Source organism: Pelophylax lessonae, assembly GCF_965119305.1.
Source record: "Pelophylax lessonae genome assembly, chromosome: 1".
Lineage (NCBI taxonomy): Eukaryota > Metazoa > Chordata > Amphibia > Anura > Ranidae > Pelophylax > Pelophylax lessonae.
This window is the reverse complement of record NC_138768.1, coordinates 651,047,048-651,069,660: the sequence shown is the minus strand read 5'-3', so window position 1 is coordinate 651,069,660 and position 22,613 is coordinate 651,047,048. Positions and strand designations below refer to the sequence as shown.

At 45.2% G+C, this 22,613-nt stretch overlaps 1 protein-coding gene across 1 annotated transcript in view; it reads right to left on the bottom strand.

Moving 5' to 3' along the window:
• NAA15 (N-alpha-acetyltransferase 15, NatA auxiliary subunit) overlaps window positions 1–22,613 on the bottom strand; it is a 137,692-nt gene that overhangs the window by 62,604 nt on the left and 52,475 nt on the right. The window contains exons 8-12 of the mRNA XM_082259847.1: window positions 17,424–17,519; window positions 17,240–17,346; window positions 16,677–16,749; window positions 15,703–15,872; window positions 10,846–10,998 (exon numbers count right to left, since the gene is read on the bottom strand). Coding sequence (XP_082115973.1) covers window positions 10,846–10,998; window positions 15,703–15,872; window positions 16,677–16,749; window positions 17,240–17,346; window positions 17,424–17,519 — 599 coding nt within the window. The remainder of the gene's footprint in view (window positions 1–10,845; window positions 10,999–15,702; window positions 15,873–16,676; window positions 16,750–17,239; window positions 17,347–17,423; window positions 17,520–22,613) is intronic.

Below are 22,613 nucleotides of genomic sequence, written 5' to 3'. Positions count from 1 at the left end.
GTACGGTCGACCAAGTCGCCGCCTTACACACCTGGGCTACAGAAGCCCCATGACAGGCCCAAGACGTACTCAGAGATCTAGTAGAGTGCGCCTTCACAGGCACAGGGGGAACCTTCCCCTGCAAGGCATAGGCCTGTTCAATGGTCTGCCTGATCCAATTGGCAATGGTAGAGGCGGAAGCCGCCATGCCCTTCCGAGGACCCTCTGGAAGAACAAACAAGGAGTCCGTCTTTCGAAAAGACTCAGTCGATTTAAGGTAAACCCTAATCGCCCGAACAACATCCAGAGAATGCAATCTCACCTCCTTTGGATGTCCTCGTTAAGATGGAATTCCGAAACTCGTTTCGGCAGAAAAGAAGGATTAGGTCGCAAGACCACCTTATCCAAATGAACAACCAGGTACGGAGACTTGCAGGACAAAGCCGCCAGTTCCGACACTCTGCGAGCCGAAGTGATCGCCACCAAAAAGGCGACCTTTTTGGACAACATAGACAACGAGATCTCCCTGATCTGTTCAAAAGGAGCACGTTGTAACACAGACAGGACTAGATTCAAGTCCCAAGGGGGCAAAGGATCCCTCCTAGGAGGAACCAGATGCCGCACACCCTGAATAAAAGTGCCAACCAAGGAGTTGGAAGCCACGGGACGTTGAAACAGAACGGCCAGCGCAGACACCTGACCCTTTATCGTAGCCAGCGCCAAACGCTGATCGACACCCGTCTGAAGGAAAGACAGCACACGGGAAACCGAGTACGTGCGGGGTGAAAACCCCCTGGACTCACACCAGGCAAAATAGGCCTTCCAAGTACGGTAATAAACCTTTCCCGAGGAAGACTTCCTCGCGTTGATCAAGGTATGAACAACCTCTGGAGAGAGACCCTTCTCCTTCAGGACCTCGGTCTCAACAGCCAGGCCGTCAAAGCCAGCGACTGTAAAGCAGGATGGTAAATCGGTCCTTGAGACAGTAGATAGTCCCGAAGAGGCAGACGCCAGGGGGCGTCGACCGCCAGATTCACGAGGTCTGCGTACCAGGACCAGCGAGGCCAGTCCGGTGCCACAAGAATCACCGTGCTGCGTTCCGAGTGTAACCTGCGAAGGAACCGGGACAGCAACTGAATCGGTGGAAACGCGTACATCAGCCTGTACTGATGCCACGGGGCCACTAACGCGTCCGACGCGTCTGCCCGAGGGTCGCGCGTCCTTGCCACGAACCTCTTCACCTTGTAGTTGAGGCGAGACGCGAACAGGTCCACATCTGGAAGACCCCACTTCGCGCACAACATCTGGAAGACAGCCGGGTGGAGAGACCATTCCCCCTGATCCAGGGTCTGGCGACTCAGATAGTCCGCCTGCCAGTTCTCCACTCCCGGAATGTGAACCGCCGTTATCGCCGGGACATGAGTCTCGGCCCAAGACAGAATGTCGGCCACTTCTCGAGCCGCTCGGGCACTCCTGGTGCCCCCTTGGTGGTTGATGTAGGCCACCGCCGTGGCATTGTCCGTCTGCACCCGAACCGGGCAGCCCTGCAGCCGGTCCGTCCAGCGATGAAGACAGAGCCTTATCGCACGCAATTCCAGAATGTTGATCGGGAGGGAAGACTCCCCCTCCGACCAGGTCCCCTGGGCGGACAGAACGCCCAGAACACCACCCCAGCCCGACAGGCTGGCATCCGTGGTGATTATCGTCCACGAGATCGGACGAAACGACTTGCCCCCGGACACCAACGGGGACTGGAGCCACCACAGAAGGTTTTCCCTGGTGCGATGACTCAACGAGATCTGAAGATCCAGAGATTGAGGTCGCCCGTCCCACTTGGACAAGATCTCCGCCTGGAGACCCCGCGTGTGAAACTGCGCGAAAGGAATCGCCTCGAAAGCCGAGACCATCAATCCCAGACATCTCATACACGTCCGCAGAGACGAGTTCGGAACGTCCCTGAGGGACCTGACTTCCTCCTGAAGAGTCCTGAGTTTGTCTTCCGGCAGGAAGACCTTCGCCTGCACCGAGTCCAGAACCATTCCCAGATAGGGAAGACGAACCGACGGACTCAGTGTCGACTTTGGAACATTTATCGTCCAACCGAACTCCTGCAGAGTTTGCATCGTGACAGACAGGTCCTTCTCCAGACCCTGACTGGTCGCAGACCGAATCAGAATGTCGTCCAGATACCCCAGGACAGAAATGCCCTGGGCTCTCAATAATGCCAGAACCGGTGCAAGCACCTTGGTGAAGACCCGCGGAGCCGAGGCGAGCCCAAAGGGCAACGCCACGAACTGGTAATGATCCTCCGCAATGGCAAATCGAAGGTATCTCTGATGACCCTCGAATATGGGGATGTGAAGATACGCATCCTTCAAATCGATGGAGGCCATGAATTCCCCCGGAACCAGGGCAGCCACCACCGAGCGCAGGGATTCCATGCGGAACTTGCGAACCCGCACAGAGCGGTTCAGAGCTTTCAAGTCCAGAATTGGACGAACCTTGCCCTCCTTTCTGGGCACGGTGAACAGATTGGAATAAAACCCCCGAAATCTGTCCCGATGAGGCACCGGAACCACCACTCCCTGAGCCCTCAGGTCCCGCACCGCCAGGTGCAGATCCCGCAGTCGCTCTGGAGACAGTTGTAGATTTGAGGGAAAAAATCTGCTCTCTGGCCGAGAGAGAAACTCGATCTTGTAACCAGATCGAACGATTTCCAGAACCCATCTGTCCCGCACACGGGCCAACCAGGGTTGAAGAAAACCGAGCAAGCGTCCCCCCACCCCAAAACTGGGTGAGGGCGCCCCTTCAGGCCGAACTGTTATGGGCCGCAGGTCCGGATTGGCCGGACTTCTGTTTCCCAGACCAGGGTTTCTTCTGAGAGCCCTGGCCCTTGAACGGTTTGCCCTTGTAGTGCGGCCGAAAGGCACGAAAGGACCCCTGAGGGGGCCGAAAATGAGCATGCTTCTTCCCAGAAGCCCCCTTAGCCTTGGGGAAATGGGGCAAGAGAGTGCTCTTACCCCCGGTAATCCCCTTAATCAACACATCCAGGGACTCCCCAAAAAGGCGAGACCCATCATAAGGCAGATTGGCTAAGGTTTTACGTGAAGATTGGTCCACCGACCAACATTTTAACCAAACCAGGCGGCGAGACAACACCGCCACGCTGTGCACACGCGCGGCCAACGGAATCAGGTCCAGGTCCGCATCACACAGATACATGACACCCTGGTGGATCTGATCCACCATATCCAGGGTCGCCGCCGAGGCCGAATCGGCCACTAGGACGCGCCTAAGCATCTGCGTCCAACTTGCGATCGCCTGGGCCGCCATGAGAGAAGCAAACAGAGCCTTAAGCATAGAACCCGTAACAGAATAAGTATGACGGGCAAGAGACTCCAGTCTCCTATCCGTGGCATCACGGAAAACAGGGGATCCCTCTGCAGGGATCGCAGTGGCTTTGTTCAAAACCGCAATAGCATGATCCACTGGCGGAGGCACACACCACCGTTCATCAGTGGCAGGCGAGAAAGGATAACGCAGCTTAAATTTACTTGGTACCGCAAAAGGCTTGCGCAAATCGCGCCATTGGTCCTTAACAGCGCGCTGAAAATCAGCATTGCAGGGAAAAACCTGCGGCGTCCTGCGTTTTCTCTGCGTCCCATAAGCCGCCAAGGCAGCTGGGGGACACACCTCGTCCTGCAAACGTAGCGTCTGCTTAATGGAAGCAATCAACTCATCCATGATTGCAAGCTCTTCAGGCGAGCCAGGGGGAGAATTATCAACCCCCTCAACTTCAGCCTCTACCTCAGACCCCACTAGATCAAGAGAGGAGCGGGACCCCGATAGGGGGGTCCCCCCCAGAACAGCCCCATCACCTTCACCCTCAGAATCAGAGGACAGAGCAACTCTGGGCCGTTTAGTAGATTGAGCAGCCACCAGCATTTGCACCTGTGCAGCAAGGCCAGCCACAATAGTGGCTAAATCCCCCCCTGGGGGGGAAACAGCGGTCCCCTGGCTTTCCACCAATACTGTGGGAAACTTGCCCTCCTGAGAATCCATTGCCCCTGTATGCCAGACAACCAAGGGTTAACTGCCCCCTTACAGCAAGCGCGGCAAGCGCAGCCCACCGCACCACACTCAGGCACAATGAGACCCCCACAGGGAATATACAGACTGAATACAGGCAATGGAACACAGGAATAGAAGGATAAAACCTGAGGAGACTCCGCTGCTGCTGCTGCCTCGATCGGTGCTTCCAGGAGAGAGGAAATGATGCTGCCAGGGCGCTCTATGTAAGCCTATGGAGGCTACAAGAAAATGGCCGCCGTGCATGTAAACCATGCGGCCGGAGCGGGCGCCGGTAAAATGGCGTCGTTTGGCGCCGAAATCGCCGCTCCACAGTGCATAAATCACACACAATATTATCCCATTATATGGATACATGTTAGATCGCCGCAGCGATCGCTGTATATGCCCCAACATGCCATTAAAAACATGCCCCACAGCACACAGTTCCTCACACTGCCCAGCCTGACATACTCAGTGTCATACAGCTCCCCCCCCCTTGCAGCCCACAGCATGCAGCCGAGAGATAGGGAGACAAGCAGTGTGATTAAAGGCAGGTTACACAGTCCCAGACTGAGACCCCCCCCAGACAGACAGGTCCCCACATAGATACACTTACCTCACATGGCGTGGGGAACCCGCACAGGCGAACAAGCCGCTGCACATGAGGCAGGGAGAGTCGCAATTCAAGACGCACACAATGGCGGTTCAGAAACCGCACAGCGTCCGGTGAGGTAGCCACCTCACCAATCATCCCTGCACCGAACAGGGATGGGTCGTTCACCGTGCCAGGAGCGTTACCTGGCTGAACGCTCGATGGCAGACTGGGAAGCCACTGACCCACGACCTGCGACCAGGGGGGATCAGCCCGAGACCCAGTCCGCATGATCCTCTTCGTCCGAAGAACTAACTAATGCTGACAAAAATAACAGCTAAGTAAAGGTAGAGAGAAAACTCAAACAAAATATCAAAAAGAAGAAAGAGTCTGGGACAAAAAGTCCCAGCACAGAGAGAGCCAGCCACTCCTGACAAGCTAGACATTAAAACTGAGATATGGTTGCAGGAAGTAGGAGGGTATTGACTGAGGGGACCACCCCTTGAGGGTGGGATATGTTAAAGCTTTATTGTTAACATATTCTGTTGCCTAGCTACTCCTTCGGAGCAAAGTCTAATACCCCATATGTGACGAATATGAAGAGGCGGCGACTGTCGGAGGACGTAAGAGAAACACTTCGGAACCACTGCATTTTGGACAACCCCACTGTTTTGTGACAATGTTGTCAAAGTAAGTGGAAAAGGGAACACACTCGCCGCTTTGGAGGGCCTATGGGTGCCAAAAGGGACCGGTGCCTCCGACCCAGCATCAGCCACAACCTCCAATTTCAAAGTGTCACGCACTGACACAAACATACACCAGTCCCTTTTCATGCTCGGCTAGAGAAGCAGAGGAATCATCCTCACTATCTGAACACTCAGGGTGCATGGGCGTAGACCCACCAGGGTCGCTACATACCAAGTTCACTCGGAAAACAATCAGGGGAGGCTGTCAACTCTGCGATCCCGCAAAGGGGACCTCGACCATGGGGGCCCACGAATGGACCACCTACTGGATCCCCGCACAAAAACAAAGACCCACAGTGACCACCACTGGGGGGGGGACCACTGTCTTCAGTCTTTTATTCAACACAACACACCAAAGCAAAACCCCCCAAATCCAATATGCTTACATCAAATAAAAAATTGGATTTGGGGGGTTTTGCTTTGGTGTGTTGTGTTGAATAAAAGACTGCAAGACAGTATTACACTATTGTGTCTCCCATTCCATTTTTTTGGTACCGTTTGGTCCCTGAGGGATATCCAAGCACAGTGGTCATCCAGGTGTCAGCAGAGGTGGTCCAGACTCTCAAAGGGTGCAAGCAACCTATGCTTATAGGCGCATGATCATTGTAACTCTGGTGAGTGTCCATTCCTAAGGGGATCACTTTTTGGTGTGGTGAAGGTATACGCCGGATCAGAACACTGAATACTGAGCACTGGGAGTACCAAAATTTTTATGGAAATTTTATGTGGTTTTTTTAAACAAAAAGACCGTATGGAGTGTGGATTTTACTCTTTTATGAGGACTGGATCTTTTACAATATAGCTTTTACCTTTTTATGAGGACTGGTTGATTTCCAATATGGTAATACATATTGAGCGCTGCTGAGTGTAATCAATGCTGAACACTTATTAATTTTAGTATTTATCACATTGCTTTATAGAAAGAAATCTTGAGTGCCTATAGCTGAGAGTGGGTGTATACTCCCTAGTACTGCCCAAAGGTGTAGTCAAGCTTTTTCCTGCCTAGTGTCCTACTCCTGTAGGGGGCAGTATAACCCAATGGTTAAGAAGAATCAGGAGATATGTCTGTCAATGAACGAAACAGAAACGGAGATTGAGCTATTTATCCCGTCCTCTATATCAGTGGTCCTCAACTCCGGTCCTCGGGGCCCACTAACAGGCCAGATTTTAAGTATTACCTTGGGGAGATGCAGACTAGAATACTGCAATCACTGAGCAGCAAATGAGATCACTTGTGATGTAATTTAGTTATCTTGCAAACCTGGCCTGTTAGTGGGCCAGAGGACCGGAGTTGAGGACCACTGCTCTATATCATTTATGAATAAAATAAACAGAATTGGTCCCAGGACAGAACCTTGGGGTACCCCTCCTACCACTCCAGACCAGTCTGAGTACACAGTATTTATCACTACCCTTTGGACATGCCCCAATAACCAGTTCTCGATCCAAGACCAAACATTTTTGGTATCTTTAGTGTGGTGAATCCAGTGGTGTATTTAGGTTTTGTGCTGCCCTAGGCCAGACTAAACCCGTGCACCCCCTAATTTAACTACGACCCACCCCTTCCTGTGAAGGCCACACCCCATTATGTTTCAGACCTGCCCTGTCATCTGTAAACCACACCCCTTCCTCATTAGGCTCCACCTTTTCCTTTTTTGAGCTCCATCTCTTCCTCTCTGTACCTTAAAAGTGGGTACAAAGTGCCTACTTGTATATTTTGTGGTTTTGTATGGGTACGTCATTTCGCGGGAGCGCTCCTGGGGGCAAGCTTGTGCTCCTGGGGACCCCCGCTAGGCAGCGGGGATGCCAATCCACAGGGCCGGTGGCTGCAATTGCCGCCGGGCCCCCGCGATCGCTCCACACAGAGAGAAGAGTGGTCAGCTGTTGTACACGCGGCAGACTGTTCTCTATGAAATGATCACAGAGCGCCTGTGATCCTCCTATTTAGGATCGCATGTCTCTGTGGTCATTTCACAAGTCCCCCCCCCCCATACAGTTAGAAAACACCCCCTAGGCTCACATTTAGCACCTTGATCACCCCTGGGTTAACCCCTTCCCTGCCAGTGTCATTAGTACAGGAACAGTGCATATTTTTAGCACTGATTACTGTAGTAATGTCACTGGTCCCCCCAAAAGTGTCAAAAATGTCAGTTAGAGGTCCCATCTGTCCGCTGCAGTCCCGCTAAAAATCGCAATTGCCGCCATTACTAGTAAAAAAAAAAATGAATTAAATGAAAATGACATTTCTCCTAGTTTGTAGACGTGATAACTTTTGAGCAAACCAATCAAAATACACTTATTGGGATTTTTTTTTTTTTTTACCAAAAATATGTAGCAGAAACCAAATTGGCCTAAAAGGATAAAAACATTTAGATTTTTTTAATTTTAATAACAAAATTAATAAAAATTGCAGAGGTGATCAAATAGCACCAAAAGAAAGCTCTATTTGTGGGAAAAAGTACATCAATTTTTTTAGGGTACAGTGTCGCACGACTGCGCAATTGTCCGTTAAAGTAATGCAGTCCTGAATTGCAAAAAATGGCCTGGTCATTAAGGGGGAAAATCTTCCAGTCCAGAAGTGGTTAAAGCTTGGAGCACTTTGCAGTACATGAACTTTCACTGCCTGTGAACTGTTAAATGTGTTTGCATTGGTTTCAGCATGCATGGAGCACTTTGTACACGCTGAAACCAATGCAAACTCATTTACCATTTCACATGCAGTGAAAGTTCATGTACTGCAAAGTGCTCCATATTTGTTAAAAATATATTTACTGCAAAAATGTAATGGAATTATTAATTTATAATTGTAGCAATAGCAGTGGGTGGTAACCTAAAATTGTGATTCCTACCTGCTGTTGGATGTCCTGACCTGGTTGGGGGTTCCCTTTTCCTCCTCTCTCTCTCCTCCTCCTCGACATAGATAGACCCGTCCCGGGTAGAAGTTAGTCCCTCTTACACGCCACGCGGAGGGTGGGTAGGTGGAGCATTAGGCTCCGCCCCCACCCACACATTGAGGTGCATCCTGTCTGGCCACTCACTGCCGCTCTATGGGGGCAACAGTCCCTCCCTCCCTGGCAAGTATGTACGCCCCTCAGGGCTGGGACAAGGCCATCCAGCGCCCTGAGCAAAGATGGCAAACTGCGCCCCCCCATGTGTATTCACAATTCACATCTCTGTGTTAGTGTGACACCCGCTGGGAGTGAAGGCAGCTTCTCTGTCGTCTTGTCTCCAGTCATGTGATATATCACATGGTAAGACAGTCTGCCCTCACTCTATAGTGGCACTGTGCTGAGACTAAGGCATTGCACGCAGTTCCGGGGAGTTTGCAGTGTGGCCTCATTCACTTGAACAGGTTGCCTTCAGCAGATGTTAGTGCATGCTGAAAGTGACGGGCGGTATAATTCCTGCCACTGCTGCAAATCAAAATATTGCAGCAGTGGCATCTGTAAACCTCTAGCTGCTGCCTCTGCAGCTTAAACGGCGGGAGTGATAGGGAGCTGTATTATGAGGCTCAGCAGCATGTTTTATTGCCCGCCAACCGCAAGTGTAAATGAGCCCATGACTAGGTTCACACTGTTACAGGTGGTTGCATGTGCGGGACAGCGTGTAAATGGCACCAATTCCTGCACCCACAACCACCTGCAGGAAAAATTCCCTGCTCTTTTACAGATGCACAAGGCTGCCATTTATTCTTATTGGCACCCCCACACATCTGAAAATGCAGCACATTTTTTGGTGCGGGAAATTGCATGGTGCTTTTGCACCATGCGATTTCCCTGCGGCTGCGTTTTCCTAAAGGTGTAGGGACCTGTTTCCTGCAGGTACAGTAGTCCATTTAAATGAATGTGCTGCTGTGCCTGCGCAAATGTGAGTCACAGCAAACACATTAGTGTGAACCTGACATAATAGTCACCTAAAAGGAAAATACATACAGCAAGGTGCCTCCAACATATTTTACTTAATAGCACAAAGTCACTTTATAAAATACCTCTGCTGAGTACTCCCCTATTCAATCATATACTGTACACAGTGCTCAGATGAAAAGAGCAGAACATCACTGCATTGTACCTGTAATTCTCAGAGTTCTTGGGTTTAATCTGGGCATCTTCTGTCTGCTTCTGTCCCCCATCTGAGTGTCAGCCTGCTCTCCACCTGCATTGCTTTAGTATCCTTAGCTCTGCCATGAGTCCCGACATTTTCTTCATCTTCTGCCAGCCTCTATCCCCGCCCACTGGCCCACCCACCATGTATAGCACTTCCCTAGACCATTAACTACAGGTCTGATAGGAGGTGGGCGGGGACAGAAGATGCAGAAAACGTCGGGACTCAACCTGGACACAGAGCTAAGAATTCTAAAGCAATGCTGGTGGTGGGCGGGCTGACGATCGGGGACAGAAGCAGAGAGAAGATGCTGACACTAAACCCGAGCCCCAAGCATGCAAAAGCCTTGCAGGTGGTGCTCACATTATCAGCACTTCACCTCCGCTGCGCCCTCCCTCCCGCCCACCCCTTGTACGAGCCCTGACGCGGCGACGCCCCTTCACTAAAAGCTGAAGAGTGGAGACTGTGTGTGTGGGAGGAGGCGGTGACAGGCAGGCAAGGACCAGGGGAGCAGACAATGAGGCGGGACTCGGCACGCAAAGTGAGGGGAGCACTGCAGACAAGCAGACGGGCCTCACAGAGCGTACCGGTTTTTTTTTTTTATGCGGGGGCAGCGGCTTTTTTGCCGCCCCCCCGCAAAGTGCCGCCCTAGGCCTAGGCCTTGTCGGCCTAGACCAAAATACAGCAGTGGGTGAATCACTAAGTAGTGTACAGCAGCTATTGAATAATTTATTTTTACGCAGGAATTGTTTTATTGTTTATGTACACATAAGAGCACTGTTTTATAGGTAGCGCTGATGTACACAAATTATTAAACATGCATATGAAAGACTTACCATGAAATGAAGCCCTCCAGCAGCACGTTATCACCACTGCAGAGACCTTCATCTTCCTTCCAGGTTCGCACACTACAGCTGCTTGACTGACCAAGCCGCAATGACGTCACTCCCGTGAGATTTAGCCGCGGCAGACACCTCTGAAGGAACAGCACGGGTATGCAGTTCCTTTAGAGCTCATTCGCCGGTGACGTCTCTGGCTGCAGAGACACCGAATATCTCCTAGACGGTGCACGGTTAAAATATATTCAATAGCTATTCACTATTCATTAGATATTAGGATATAGTAGATATTAATTTTACCCCCAGGTAAGCTTTATTTTTACCTACAGGTAAGCTTTATTATAAGCTTACCTGTAGGTAAAAATAAATAAAAAGTTTACTACCACTTTAATATATTTCCCAAAATTAGGAACACTATAATAAGAACTTCTATAAGAATGTTTAGATTACAAATAGAAGCAGATAACAAAAATGTACTAGAATGACATTAACATTTTGGAAAAACTGTGATACAAACCCTTGTAAACTTAGAGCACATCTCCTCAGCATCCTTTATCATGTTGGCTTTCAACATGTACTTTGCACACTTTGAGTTGATAAACCTATCTGCTGTGTCTAGGGCTTGAGCTTCATCCATCCACCGAACAGCCTCTTTGATGTTACCAGCATGCTAAAAGATGGAGAGAATACCACTGTGAAACATAACACATCGTATCACTTGACAGATAACCATTAAAATATAATAAAGACAAGGACTGGACAAACTGTGCTTATAAAAATTTCAGAATCTCTCCTGGTTTTTGTCAATGTAATACTTTTCTTAGATCCCCAACATCTGTTCACTCCTAGACTAGCTGGTCCTGAATTGGACATGATTTTGTCGAAACCCCTGCTAACCAAAAAAAAAAAAAAAAATCTAACGTCACAGATGGGGCTCCCTAAAAAACTGAATACTGTTCTCTGGCATAGACCATTTTCCACTATATCACTACACAGACAAGGTTTTTCTTATTACTGTACCCCTCACAGGACAGCGTTTATACACACCAAATGAGGCACAGTGCACTGCATTATGGAAAGCCAGAAGACGACTTGTGTAACCCCTCACCAGGAGGTTTTAGGTATTTCTGAAGGATGCATTGATGGAGTAGCATGGCAGACATGGGTGTTAGGAATTTCAAGGTTTCAGGCAACATTTAACCTACATAATACATGCAAGTTTTATTTTCAACTTTTCAAGCAGTTTTTCAAAAAGTGCCATTTTGTCAGTGAAAAAAAAAAAATGTAATGTGTTTTCTTCTGTGTTTAATGTATATTTAAAAAAGTTTCCACACACATTAGCACAAATACTGTATAAACACCTTTCTGTGCAAAATAAAAACACCTACAATGCACACTTAAGGCTACATTCACACCTGAGCGTAGCGTTTTCGCGCATTTTTTACCGCGATTTTTGTGCAGGCGTTTTTAGATTGAATAGAGACCAATGGAAAACGCCTGTAATCTGCCCAAAAAGAAGCTCATGTACTTTAACGTTGGGCGTTTTGCTCACAGCGTCAAAACGCTCAGATGTGAACAGGGGCCATTGAAATGAATAGGATTTGTCTTGTTGGGCGTTTTGAGAGCTGATCCTAGAGCAGAAAAACTCCCCAAAAACGCCCCAAAACGCCAACGGAGCCTAAAGAGGAGGTGATCAGTCTGTGGCACTGCTGAGGTGTTATGGAAGCCCGGGTTGCTTTGATAGCAGCCTTTAGCTCGTCTGCATTGCTGGGTCTGGTGTCTCATTATCTTTTTGACAATACCCCACAGATTCTCTATGGGGTTTAGGTCAGGCAAGTTTGCTGGCCAATCAAGCACAGTGATACCACGATCATTAAACCAGGTATTGGTACTTTTGGCAGTGGGGGCAGGTGCCAAATCCTGCTGGAAAATTAAATCAGCATCTACATAAAGCTCGTCAGCAGAGGGAAGCATTAAGCGCTTGAGAATCTCCTGGTAGAGGGTTGCACTGACTTTGGGCTTGATAATGATAAAACACAGTGAACACCAGCAGATGACATGGCTCCCCAAATCATCACTGTGGAAATTTCACACTGGACTTAATGCAACTTGGATTCTGTGCCTCTCCACTCTTCCTCCAGACTCTGGGATCTTGATTTCCAAACGAAATGCAAAATTTTCTTTCATCCGGTAAGAGCAACAGTCCAGTCTCTTTTTTTCCTTAGCCCAGGTAAGATGCTTCTGATGTGGTATTTGGTTCAGGAGTGGCTTGACACAAGGAATTCGACAGTTGTAGCCCATGTTCTGGATACATCTGTGTGTGGAGGCTCTTTAAGCACTGACACCAGCCGTAGCCCACTCCTTGTGAATCTCCCCCAAAAATTATTGAATGGCCTTTGCTTCACAATCCTCTTAAGGCTGCAGTTATCCCTGTTGCTTGTGCACCTTTTCTACCACACTTTCTTTCCACTCAACTTTACATTAATATGCTTGGATACAGCACTCTGAACAGCCAGCTTCTTTAGCAATGACCTTTTGTGACTTACCCTTCTTGTGGAGGGTGTCAATGACTGTCTTCTAGACTTCTCCATGATTGTGAAACCTACTGAACCAGACTGAGAGACCATTTCAAGACTCAGGGCACCTTTACAGGTGTTTTGAGTCAATTAGTGGATTAGAGTGTAAGACCACGAGTCTACAATATTGAACTTTTTCACAACTTTTTTTTTTCTAAGATACTGAATTCTCGGTTTTCACGAGCTATAAGCCTTAATTATCAAAATTAAAGCAAAGAAATGCTTAAATATATCAATCTGTGTGTAATTAATAAATATATATATATATATATATATATATATATATATATATATATATATATATATATATATATACACACACATACACACACACATACATACATAGTACAGACCGAAAGTTTGGACACACCTTCTCAAAGAGTTTTCTTTATTTTCATGACTATGAAAAATTGTATAGTCACACTTCAAGAGGTAATCACCTGAAATGGTTTTCACTTCACAGGTGTGCCCTGTCAAGTTTAATAAGTGTGATTTCTTGCCTTATAAATGGGGTTGGGACCATCAGTTGTGTTGTGCAGAAGTCAGGTGGATACACAGCTGATAGTCCTACTGAATAGACTGTTAGAATTTGTATTATGGCAAGAAAAAAGCAGCCAAGTACAGGAAAACGAGTGGCCATCACTTTAAAAAATGAAGGTCAGTCAGTCTGAAAAATTGGGAAAACTTTGAAAGTGTCCCCAAGTGCAGTCACAAAAACAATCAAGCGCTACAAAGAAACTGGCTCACATGCGGACCGCCCCAGGAAAGGAAGACCAAGAGTCACCTCTGCTGCGGAGGATAAGTTCATCCGAGTCACCAGCCTCAGAAATTGCAGGTTAACAGCAGCTCAGATTAGAGACCAGGTCAATGGCACACTGAGTTCTAGCAGCAGACACACCTCTAGAACAACTGTTAAGAGGAGACTGTGTGAATCAGGCCTTCATGGTAGAATATCTGCTAGGAAACCACTGCTAAAGAAAGGCAACAAGCAGAAGAGACTTGTTTGGGCTAAAGAACACAAGGAATGGACATTAGACCAGTGGAAATCTGTGCTTTGGTCTGATGAGTCCAAATTTGAGATCTTTGGTTCCAACCACCATGTCTTTGTGCGACTCAGAAAAGGTGAACGGATGGCCTCTACATGCCTGGTTCCCTCCGTGAAGCATGGACGAGGTGTGATGGTGTGGGGGTGCTTTGCTGGTGACACTGTTGGGGATTTATTCAAAATTGAAGGCATACTGAACCAGCATGGCTACCACAGAATCTTGCAGCGGCATGCTATTCCATCCGGTTTGCGTTTAGTTGGACCATCATTTATTTTTCAACAGCACAATGACCCCAAACACACCTCCAGGCTGTGTAAGGGCTATTTGACCAAGAAGAAGAGTGATGGGGTGCTGCGCCAGATGACCTGGCCTCCACAGTCACCGGACCTGAACCCAATCGAGATGGTTGGGGGTGAGCTGGAGCGCAGAGTGAAGGCAAAAGGGCCAACAAGTGCTAAGCATCTCTGGGAACTCCTTCAAGATTGTTGGAAGACCATTTCAGGTGACTACCTCTTGAAGTGTGACTCTACAATTTTCATAGTCATGAAAATAAAGAAAACTCTTTGAATGAGAAGGTGTGTCCAAACTTTTGGTCTGTACTATATGACTCACTTTTTGAACTGAATTACTGAAATAAATTACCTTTTTGATGATAGTCTAATTTTTTTTTTTTGCACCAAAATTTCACTTTTCTCATAATGCATCATTGATTTAAAGTTCTTACTGATTTAAAAAAAAAAAAAAAACAGATATACATTAAACCACATATTTAACAATAAATCCTTAAAAATAATGTATATATGGGCTTTATAAAATCTTTTTTCCCCCAACAAATAACTTAAAAAAGAAACATGGAACAGGAGATGACACTGAAATAATGCTTATACAGGTTGAGATGAATGGGTTAACTAATAAAATAGGAGGCATGTCCTGGTTAATTAGGGTCAACTAGCAGCTCTCTGAGCACACAAACATACCTCTGTATCAGCTGCAGTTCTCACACAGACCTGTCTGACAGAGAACTGAGGAGATCAGACAGCTTAGGCAGGCCATAGACGATTCAAATTTCGTTCGAAAATCGTAAATGGCAGTGTTATCGAACGATTTTCGTATCGTTAGTGTGGTATGTAAAACGTTCGATTTTCGTACGACAGCAAAAATTCACATATCCAACATGTTGGGTTTTTTTGCGAAAATCGGCCGAATTTCGTATCATTAGTGGGGGAGTTGTATGATTTCGCCTAACAAAACACAGAACAGTAGGGAGTGTGTCCGGTAGAGATGTGGTTAAAAGGCACAAAAAATATTTTTTTGTCGTACGATTTTCGGCTCACATTGATGGTACACTCGATGATGTGCACGAGTGCCGCTTTCGTTTATCGAACGATAAATCGTACGTAATTCGAATCGTCTATGGCCTGCCTTAGTGTGTTACTTTCATTTTGGCTTACAAATGTTGCACTGAAAGCTCACTGTGATTGGCTGTCAGAGTGATCTTTCAGTAAGGAAGACTTCTGACTGGCTCCCAGTCATAGGGTTGGGAGCTCATCTTTCTACAGACACCAGGTCTCATGGGGCTGTGCATGGGCTGCAGGACCCTACAGGAGACGCCTTGTGTACACAGGAGGGTGTTTTATGGATGTAAGACGCTGAAACAAAATAATTGCATTTAAACACTTTCTAAAACTTAAAAACTATAAAAGGTGTATTTCGCTACTGTCACTTAGCTATGAAGCAGGAATATTAATCTACCTTGTATATTTTAGCTTTCACAAGAAACAGTTCAATCAACGTTGGTGTGCTTTCAATAGCTGCATTAATGTAATCAAGAGCTAATGATGGTTGACCAATCTTGTCATAGTGCTGTGCCAAGTAGTACTGAACCCACAGTAATGTAGTTGGTGGTTCTTCTTTTCCATCATCTGTACAATTAAATAAGAGAGACTTAGGATTCTATGTCAAGAATAACTACCAACAAAAAATGAAATATCTACTTTAAAGAAGTCTGGTGATTAAAGCTTAAACTCTGCATTATAAAAGGAATGGAAATCACACAATCCTCCATTACCCATAGGAATCAGATATTTTACTGGACTCAGAAGGGCAAGAAGTAGCACATTAAGAACACCTGTTACTTTGCACTGAATGTTAAAATTACAGGCTCACCTTAATACTAGATACAGAAAACAGGCTATTTTTTTCCATTGAGCAGAACTCAGGCAATTTGTTTTTTACTGTGCAGTGGGGCTGTGCTTGCACTGCATGGGCTAACTGCTCGCTTTGGTCTAGGGGTACAGAGAGCTGAGGTTTACTCACCTAATCCTCTGATTCTTCCAGTGCAAGATTGGTCTCTTCTGCTCCTAACACCCCCCCCCCACACCCACCACGCAGTTCAGTGGTCTTGTGTGGTGGACTGTTCGGTTCCTGATATCATCACACCCATAGACCAGCTCTCGGCATTAAGACGTCAGGAACAGTCCACCACTGAACGTGCAGAACACCATTTTCCAAAGGATCAAACGATTGGGTGAGTATAGGTGCTGTGTTCACCCAAGAAAAAAACCTAGACAAAACGAGCAGTTAACCCATGCAGCCCTACTGCATGGGGGGAAAAAAAAATTTGCCCAAAGTTGGGCTTTACGATAAACAACGACAAACCAAGAAAACTGCTGTTTGTTCAGCAATGACAAAAAATAAACTTGGCTATAGAAGTTAGTTACACTTACCATTAATGTTAAACAGTCGGCAACTTTTTAGTGACGTTTCATAACCTACGACAAGATTTTCAATAATCTCCACCTGGAACATACCAAGAAAAAAAAGCTTAGAAACAGACTAACACACCAGTGAGTAATAAAAAATCAGAGGCAATGTAATCAAATGGAATGAGCAATTGCATCAACAGACCAAAATTGAAGAATATCACATGAAATCTACACTGATCGGTTTCTTTTTCATACATGCATTAACAAAACAGAACATAGTGCATAGTATAGACTTCCCTATACTGGTAACTTGCATGAAGGGGTTTCAGCTAGGTTGAGAGTTAGGGTAGAATTGTGCAGGATGCTAGTTAACTCAGGATGCTAGTTTCAATTTTCACAAATAACCTTTTCATAAGGAAGAATTTTGGTTGACTAGATAACCAAGGAGCTATTATATGCACTAAAGGATACATCCAGTTGATGGATGTTTTGCATGCCACAAATCTTCCCAAATTACAGTGTTGTGTTAAAGAGTTATATTTAACTACAAATAGACACCATTACCCAAAAAACAAATACTTTACCTTCTCCTTGTCATTGTACAACAACCGCAAAGTGTTGAAAACTGGAGGACATCCTTTGCTGAAGTTCATCCTTAAGTATTTATCCAAACACACCCTAAATTTTTCACCTAAAAAACAAAGAGCTATGAGTGAACAAACAACTAAGCAATTGTACATTAGAAGGAAAACTGATCTTTTTACACACCTGTTAAGAAGTTTAAAGGCAGTCTCCTTGGCACTAAACCTTTTGGAAACTTAATCCAACTGTCCTCATAAATCTTCAGTCTCTCTTCTACAGTGGCTGCAAATAAATACATACAAATGTTTTAATGCTTAATATAGCACATAGGCACAAACAAAACAATAACTAATCTGCAGGATTCCTGCCCAGAAATCATATATGAGAGTTCTTCAAAAAGTTTCTGCACTTTGATATATACACTGGAGATGAAAATTACAGAACTTACAAATACTTGATTTCTTCAGAAATAATATAATTTTCATTGCTCAACATGTGATGGAATTTTTGTTTTGGCTATACTGTGCTAATAGAACAGTGTTTTTCAAAATAACCAAGGCGCTTAAAAAAAAAAAAAAAAAAAAAACTATTTTGTAGAAAACACCATGATCAAAATTGATCCATGATCAAACAGCAATGACTGTAGCATGGAGAAAGATTACAACTAAAATTTCTGAAGGTTACAACAATCAACAATTAGTAGGTGGTGTACAGGCGCTTGTTTTAAGATGACTTTAGCACATCTGCAGCCACAGGACATTACTCGTCTCCAACACTGCTCTGGTGTGATTTTGTTCTATTCGTCTTCCTGTCTCTCACAGTTCGGTGACTGTAGTGGGTTTTTTGGGCATTACTTTGTCGCCAAGGATTTTCTATTGGGTTTACTCAGGACTCTGGGCTTGCCATTTCATTATTTCAATGTTTGCAGCTTCAAGGAACTGCTTTAGCCGTTTTGCTGTGTGACAGGGGGAATTGCGTGCATTAAAACTGTTGGCTGACTGCATGATGAATGCAGGGAAAGAAACATGTTGTTGAAGAAGGTTCTGGTAAACATTTGCATGCACTAGTTGTATAAAGCCCCGTACACACGCACAGATTGTTGGCCATAAATTGTCGGCCAACGTCCGATCGGCCGATTCTAGGCTTGTTAGTATGATGCTTCCGACAACCAACTGCGAATTTTCGGCCGAAAAAAATCTGGTGTGCATGCTATAAAATTTTTGTTGGTGTCAACAGAACGGCCGATTGTTCCTCAGTCAGTACAGATTTCGGCAGACAAAAATCAGATGAGCAACACTGGGCATGCTCAGAGAAGAAAAAACACACGGAAAGTCAACCATCACATGACATCACTTCTGAAGTTGGTTTTTGTTGGCCAACAAAAGTCCAGTGCAAGTCTAGAGCACATTTCAACCAACAAACAACACTGGACAAAAGACAGCCGATCGGTCGGCCAACAATCTGTGCGTGTGTACGAGGCTTAAGCCGCCCAAATCCTGCTGCAGTAACCCCCCCACCCCCCACCCCTTTCACAGACTTCTTTACACGCTTTGGATACAGTCTTTTCCCAGTTTGACGGTGAACATAATGTTTCCCATTGGACCCAAATAAATTAAACTTGCTTTTATCACTAAAGTGCACTTTGGATCAATTCTCCTCTATCTACACACCATGCTCCTCAGCAAAGGTTAGTCTAGCCTTTTGATTCTTTCTGCTAATGGGAGGTTCGGTCACTGCATAGTGGGCTTTCAGTCCAAATTCTCCTAAACGGTAAGACACTGAATGAGGAGACAGATCCATCTCTGTTCAGCGCTGAACTGGCGAGCAATCGCAGCAGTAGTGTTGAACCGATTGCCCATTGAGATTCTCCACATTATCCTATCCTCTATTGTATTTGTCTTTCATGGATGACCAGCCTTCTGGGGGGACTTGAATGCGTTAATGACTTTGAAAAGATGCAATATTCTAGAAACCATAGATTTGGAATCACAAACTTCTCTTGCTATGGCTGAAAGGGTCATCCTTTTGGTCTTCACCTGCTGCTGGAGGGTTTTAGTCACTGTAGAACAGCCCACCATCTTGCAAAGTCAGTGAAAACTAGAAAGTTAGGCTGCCAGTTAAATAGGATTTGTCAGAAAATTTAAAGAAATTGCCACCAGGTGCCAGGTTAACACCAATAACTGGGAGGTATCTGAAAGGGTTCTCTAATTTTGATCAATATTCTTCTTAAGTTTTTTATTCTGTGCTCCAAAATAAATGTACCATCAAATATGCTGAACAAAACTGCTCTTTTACTCCTGTTTGGATAATTTCAAATAGGACTAAGCGGTGACCTTGAAAATTTAGGAAATTGTAGGTTGTTCTAATTTTGATCTCCAGTGTGTATATACATTAACACATACATACACACATATAAAAATATAATAGAGTTAAAGTGCGGAAACTGTTTGAGGAACCCTCGCATTCAAAATGTGAGCAGTTATTACATGTAATGACAAAACTCTGTATAATTTCCTTTAAATTGCTTATGCAATTAATTTACTCAAGTACAGGTGCATCTCAAAAAATTAGATCAAAAAGTTAATTTGTGAAATTCACATGAATATAGATTCGTTATACACAGAGTTTTCCATTTCATGCATTTCTTTCTTTTACATTTTAAGGATTATGGCTTACAGCTAGTAAAAACCCAAAATTCAGTATTAGAAAATTAGATTACATAAGACCAATAAAAAAAAAAAAGGATTTATAATACAAAAATGTTGGCTTACTGAAAGGTATGTCCATGTACAGTATAGTATGCACTTAAGTATGCACTCAATACTTGGTTGGGGCAAGTCTATCACACTCACAATATATGAACTAACTTCGGGTCTGTGTCCGCAGGCTTTTGTCCATTTTAAGCAGGCTTTGGGTTCACAGTCTAAGAATGCAAAACCCCTTTTAAGCAGTTCAAATGAAGTTCAGAAGGAGGTCAACTACAGGTCAAATTCACGTGTCAATTAATTCTAGATGGTCTCAAAAGCACCTCAAACCAATGCCCAGCAAGATACAGGGGTTGATTTACTAAAACTGCAGAGCGCAAAATCTGGTGCAGCTGTGCACACAGTAGCCAATCAGCTTCCATTTTTTTTTTGTCAAAGATTAACCACTTTAGGACCTTTTTCTGACATTGTTGTCAGAAAATTACTTAGAACCCCCAAATATATATTTTTTTAGCAAAGACCCTAGAGAATAAAATGGCAGTTGTTAAAATATTTTAGGTCACACTGCATTTGCGCAGCGGTCTTTCAAACGCAATTTTTTTTAAAAAGAAAAAAAAAAATCAGTTTTAATAAAAAAAAAATGAAACGAAAGTAAAAATGGGGATTTTTGACTTACCGTAACATCCATTTCTCTCATGTTCATTACCGGACACAGCTCCAGATATTCTTAACCATTGGGACGTCCCAAAGCAGTGTAAAACATGAGGGGTGGGAACAGCAAAAAAGAAATTCCCAAGGCTAAACTATAGCCAATCAGTTAAACAGAAGCTCAACCAAACCAACTGAAGCCCACCTGAAAAAAACAATACACCCTCAAAGAGGATAAGGTCCTCTAAAAAGCAGCCTGCAAAACCTTGTGGCCATAAGAAGTATCCGTAAATGCCAACACATCCACTATATAGAACTCTGTGAAAGTGTGCACCGACGACCAGGTGGCCGCCTTGGAAACCTGCATCACCGACGCCTGATGACGGAAAGCCCAGGAGGTACTACGCGCCTTGACAGGGAAAGGAAGAACCTGACCCCTGATAGAAAAGGCCTGAATCACCATCTGGAAATGGTCGCAGAAGAACAACCCTTTAAAAGGTCCCTCCATAAGCACAAATAGAGTTTGACTTCCTGAAAGACTCTGTAGCTGCCTGGTACACCGTAATTGCCCAGACCACATTCAAGGTATGCAAGGCAATTTCTTTTGGATGTTTAGGTCTGGGACACAGGGAAAGCAACACAAAGTCTTCATTCAAATGAAAAACAGAGGAACAATATTGTTGGGAGTCTGGTGCTCCAAGATTCCAATGTACAAGAGTTACCTGTACTGTTAGAGAAAGGGCTGGAAAATAAGAGTGTGCTGTCCATGCAGGAAGTTTATTGCACTGGGATTAGGCTGCCATTCTCAGAGTGTGCACATGCTCTGTGTGTGTACAGGAGATAAGAAGGGGAGGGGCACCACTAAGTGCAGTATTATAAAGGAATGCGTTTATTGCAAAGGATTAAAAACACTTACAAACAGGGAAGAAATGGTAGGCATCTCTAGGAGTAACGGTCTATCTCCTGCTGCTGCATCCTGGAGGACTTGATCGCTCCATCACTAGGGCTGAAGGCCTTATAAAGGAGCTTACAAAAAATTGTGCAGCGCAATCCTAGAAATGATAACAACCACCAATATGATGATCATAAATAGGAATAAATAAAGTCCAAATCACAATAGTAAAGTGCCAAAAGAGGTGAAGAAGTGCAAAAGTCCTTTTGTTAAGGTGATGAAAAAGGGGCCCAAAGGAGACTGGTGAACAGATCCAATATTAATGTGCCTTCCTCGGTGCTCACAAGTTCCCACCACCAAGCATTCTCTGCCTCTCACCTTATGGCATAGACACTACAGGGTCAAACAGCTTAACCATCCACTATCAGGGGACACAGCTTTCGAGATAACCAGTAGGCAGGCCCTGCGGGGTCACTCAGCATGATACCTCCACTGCCAGGTAAACGCCTCCGGAATGCCTCCCGCAATTTGTAAAAAAATTAAAACAGGATCTAGTGCTCTCTGTTTATAAATCGCTTTATTAAGTAATGGATGGATAAAGAATGCACTCACATTATTCCCAAGGTAAATAGCTAAATGCAGAGCGTGCAGTGTTGCTTCCTGGTGTTCGCATCAAGATGGCCGCGGGTCACATGACTTCCCCCCGTACGCGTTTCGTCCTTACGATGGGCGGGACTTCGTAATCAGGTCTATGCCATAAGGTGATAGGCAGAGAATGATTGGTGTTGGGAACTTGTGGGCACCGAGGAAGGCACATTAATATTGGAACTGTTCACCAGTCTACTTTGAGCCCCTTTTTCATCACCTTAACAAAAGGACTATCTGGCACTTTACTATTGTGATTTGGACTTTATTCATATTTATACTATTGTGATTTGGACTTTATTCATATTTATTCCTATTTATGATCATCATATTGGTGGTTGTTATTTATCATTTTTAGGATTGCGCTGCACTATTTTTTGTATGCTTACAGGAGGTTTTTCTAGGTTGCCCTTGAGTGTCCAGCTGCTAGTCCAATACTTATTAATTTTAGGTTCAGTGCTGAATATTTGTTTATTTTATATATAT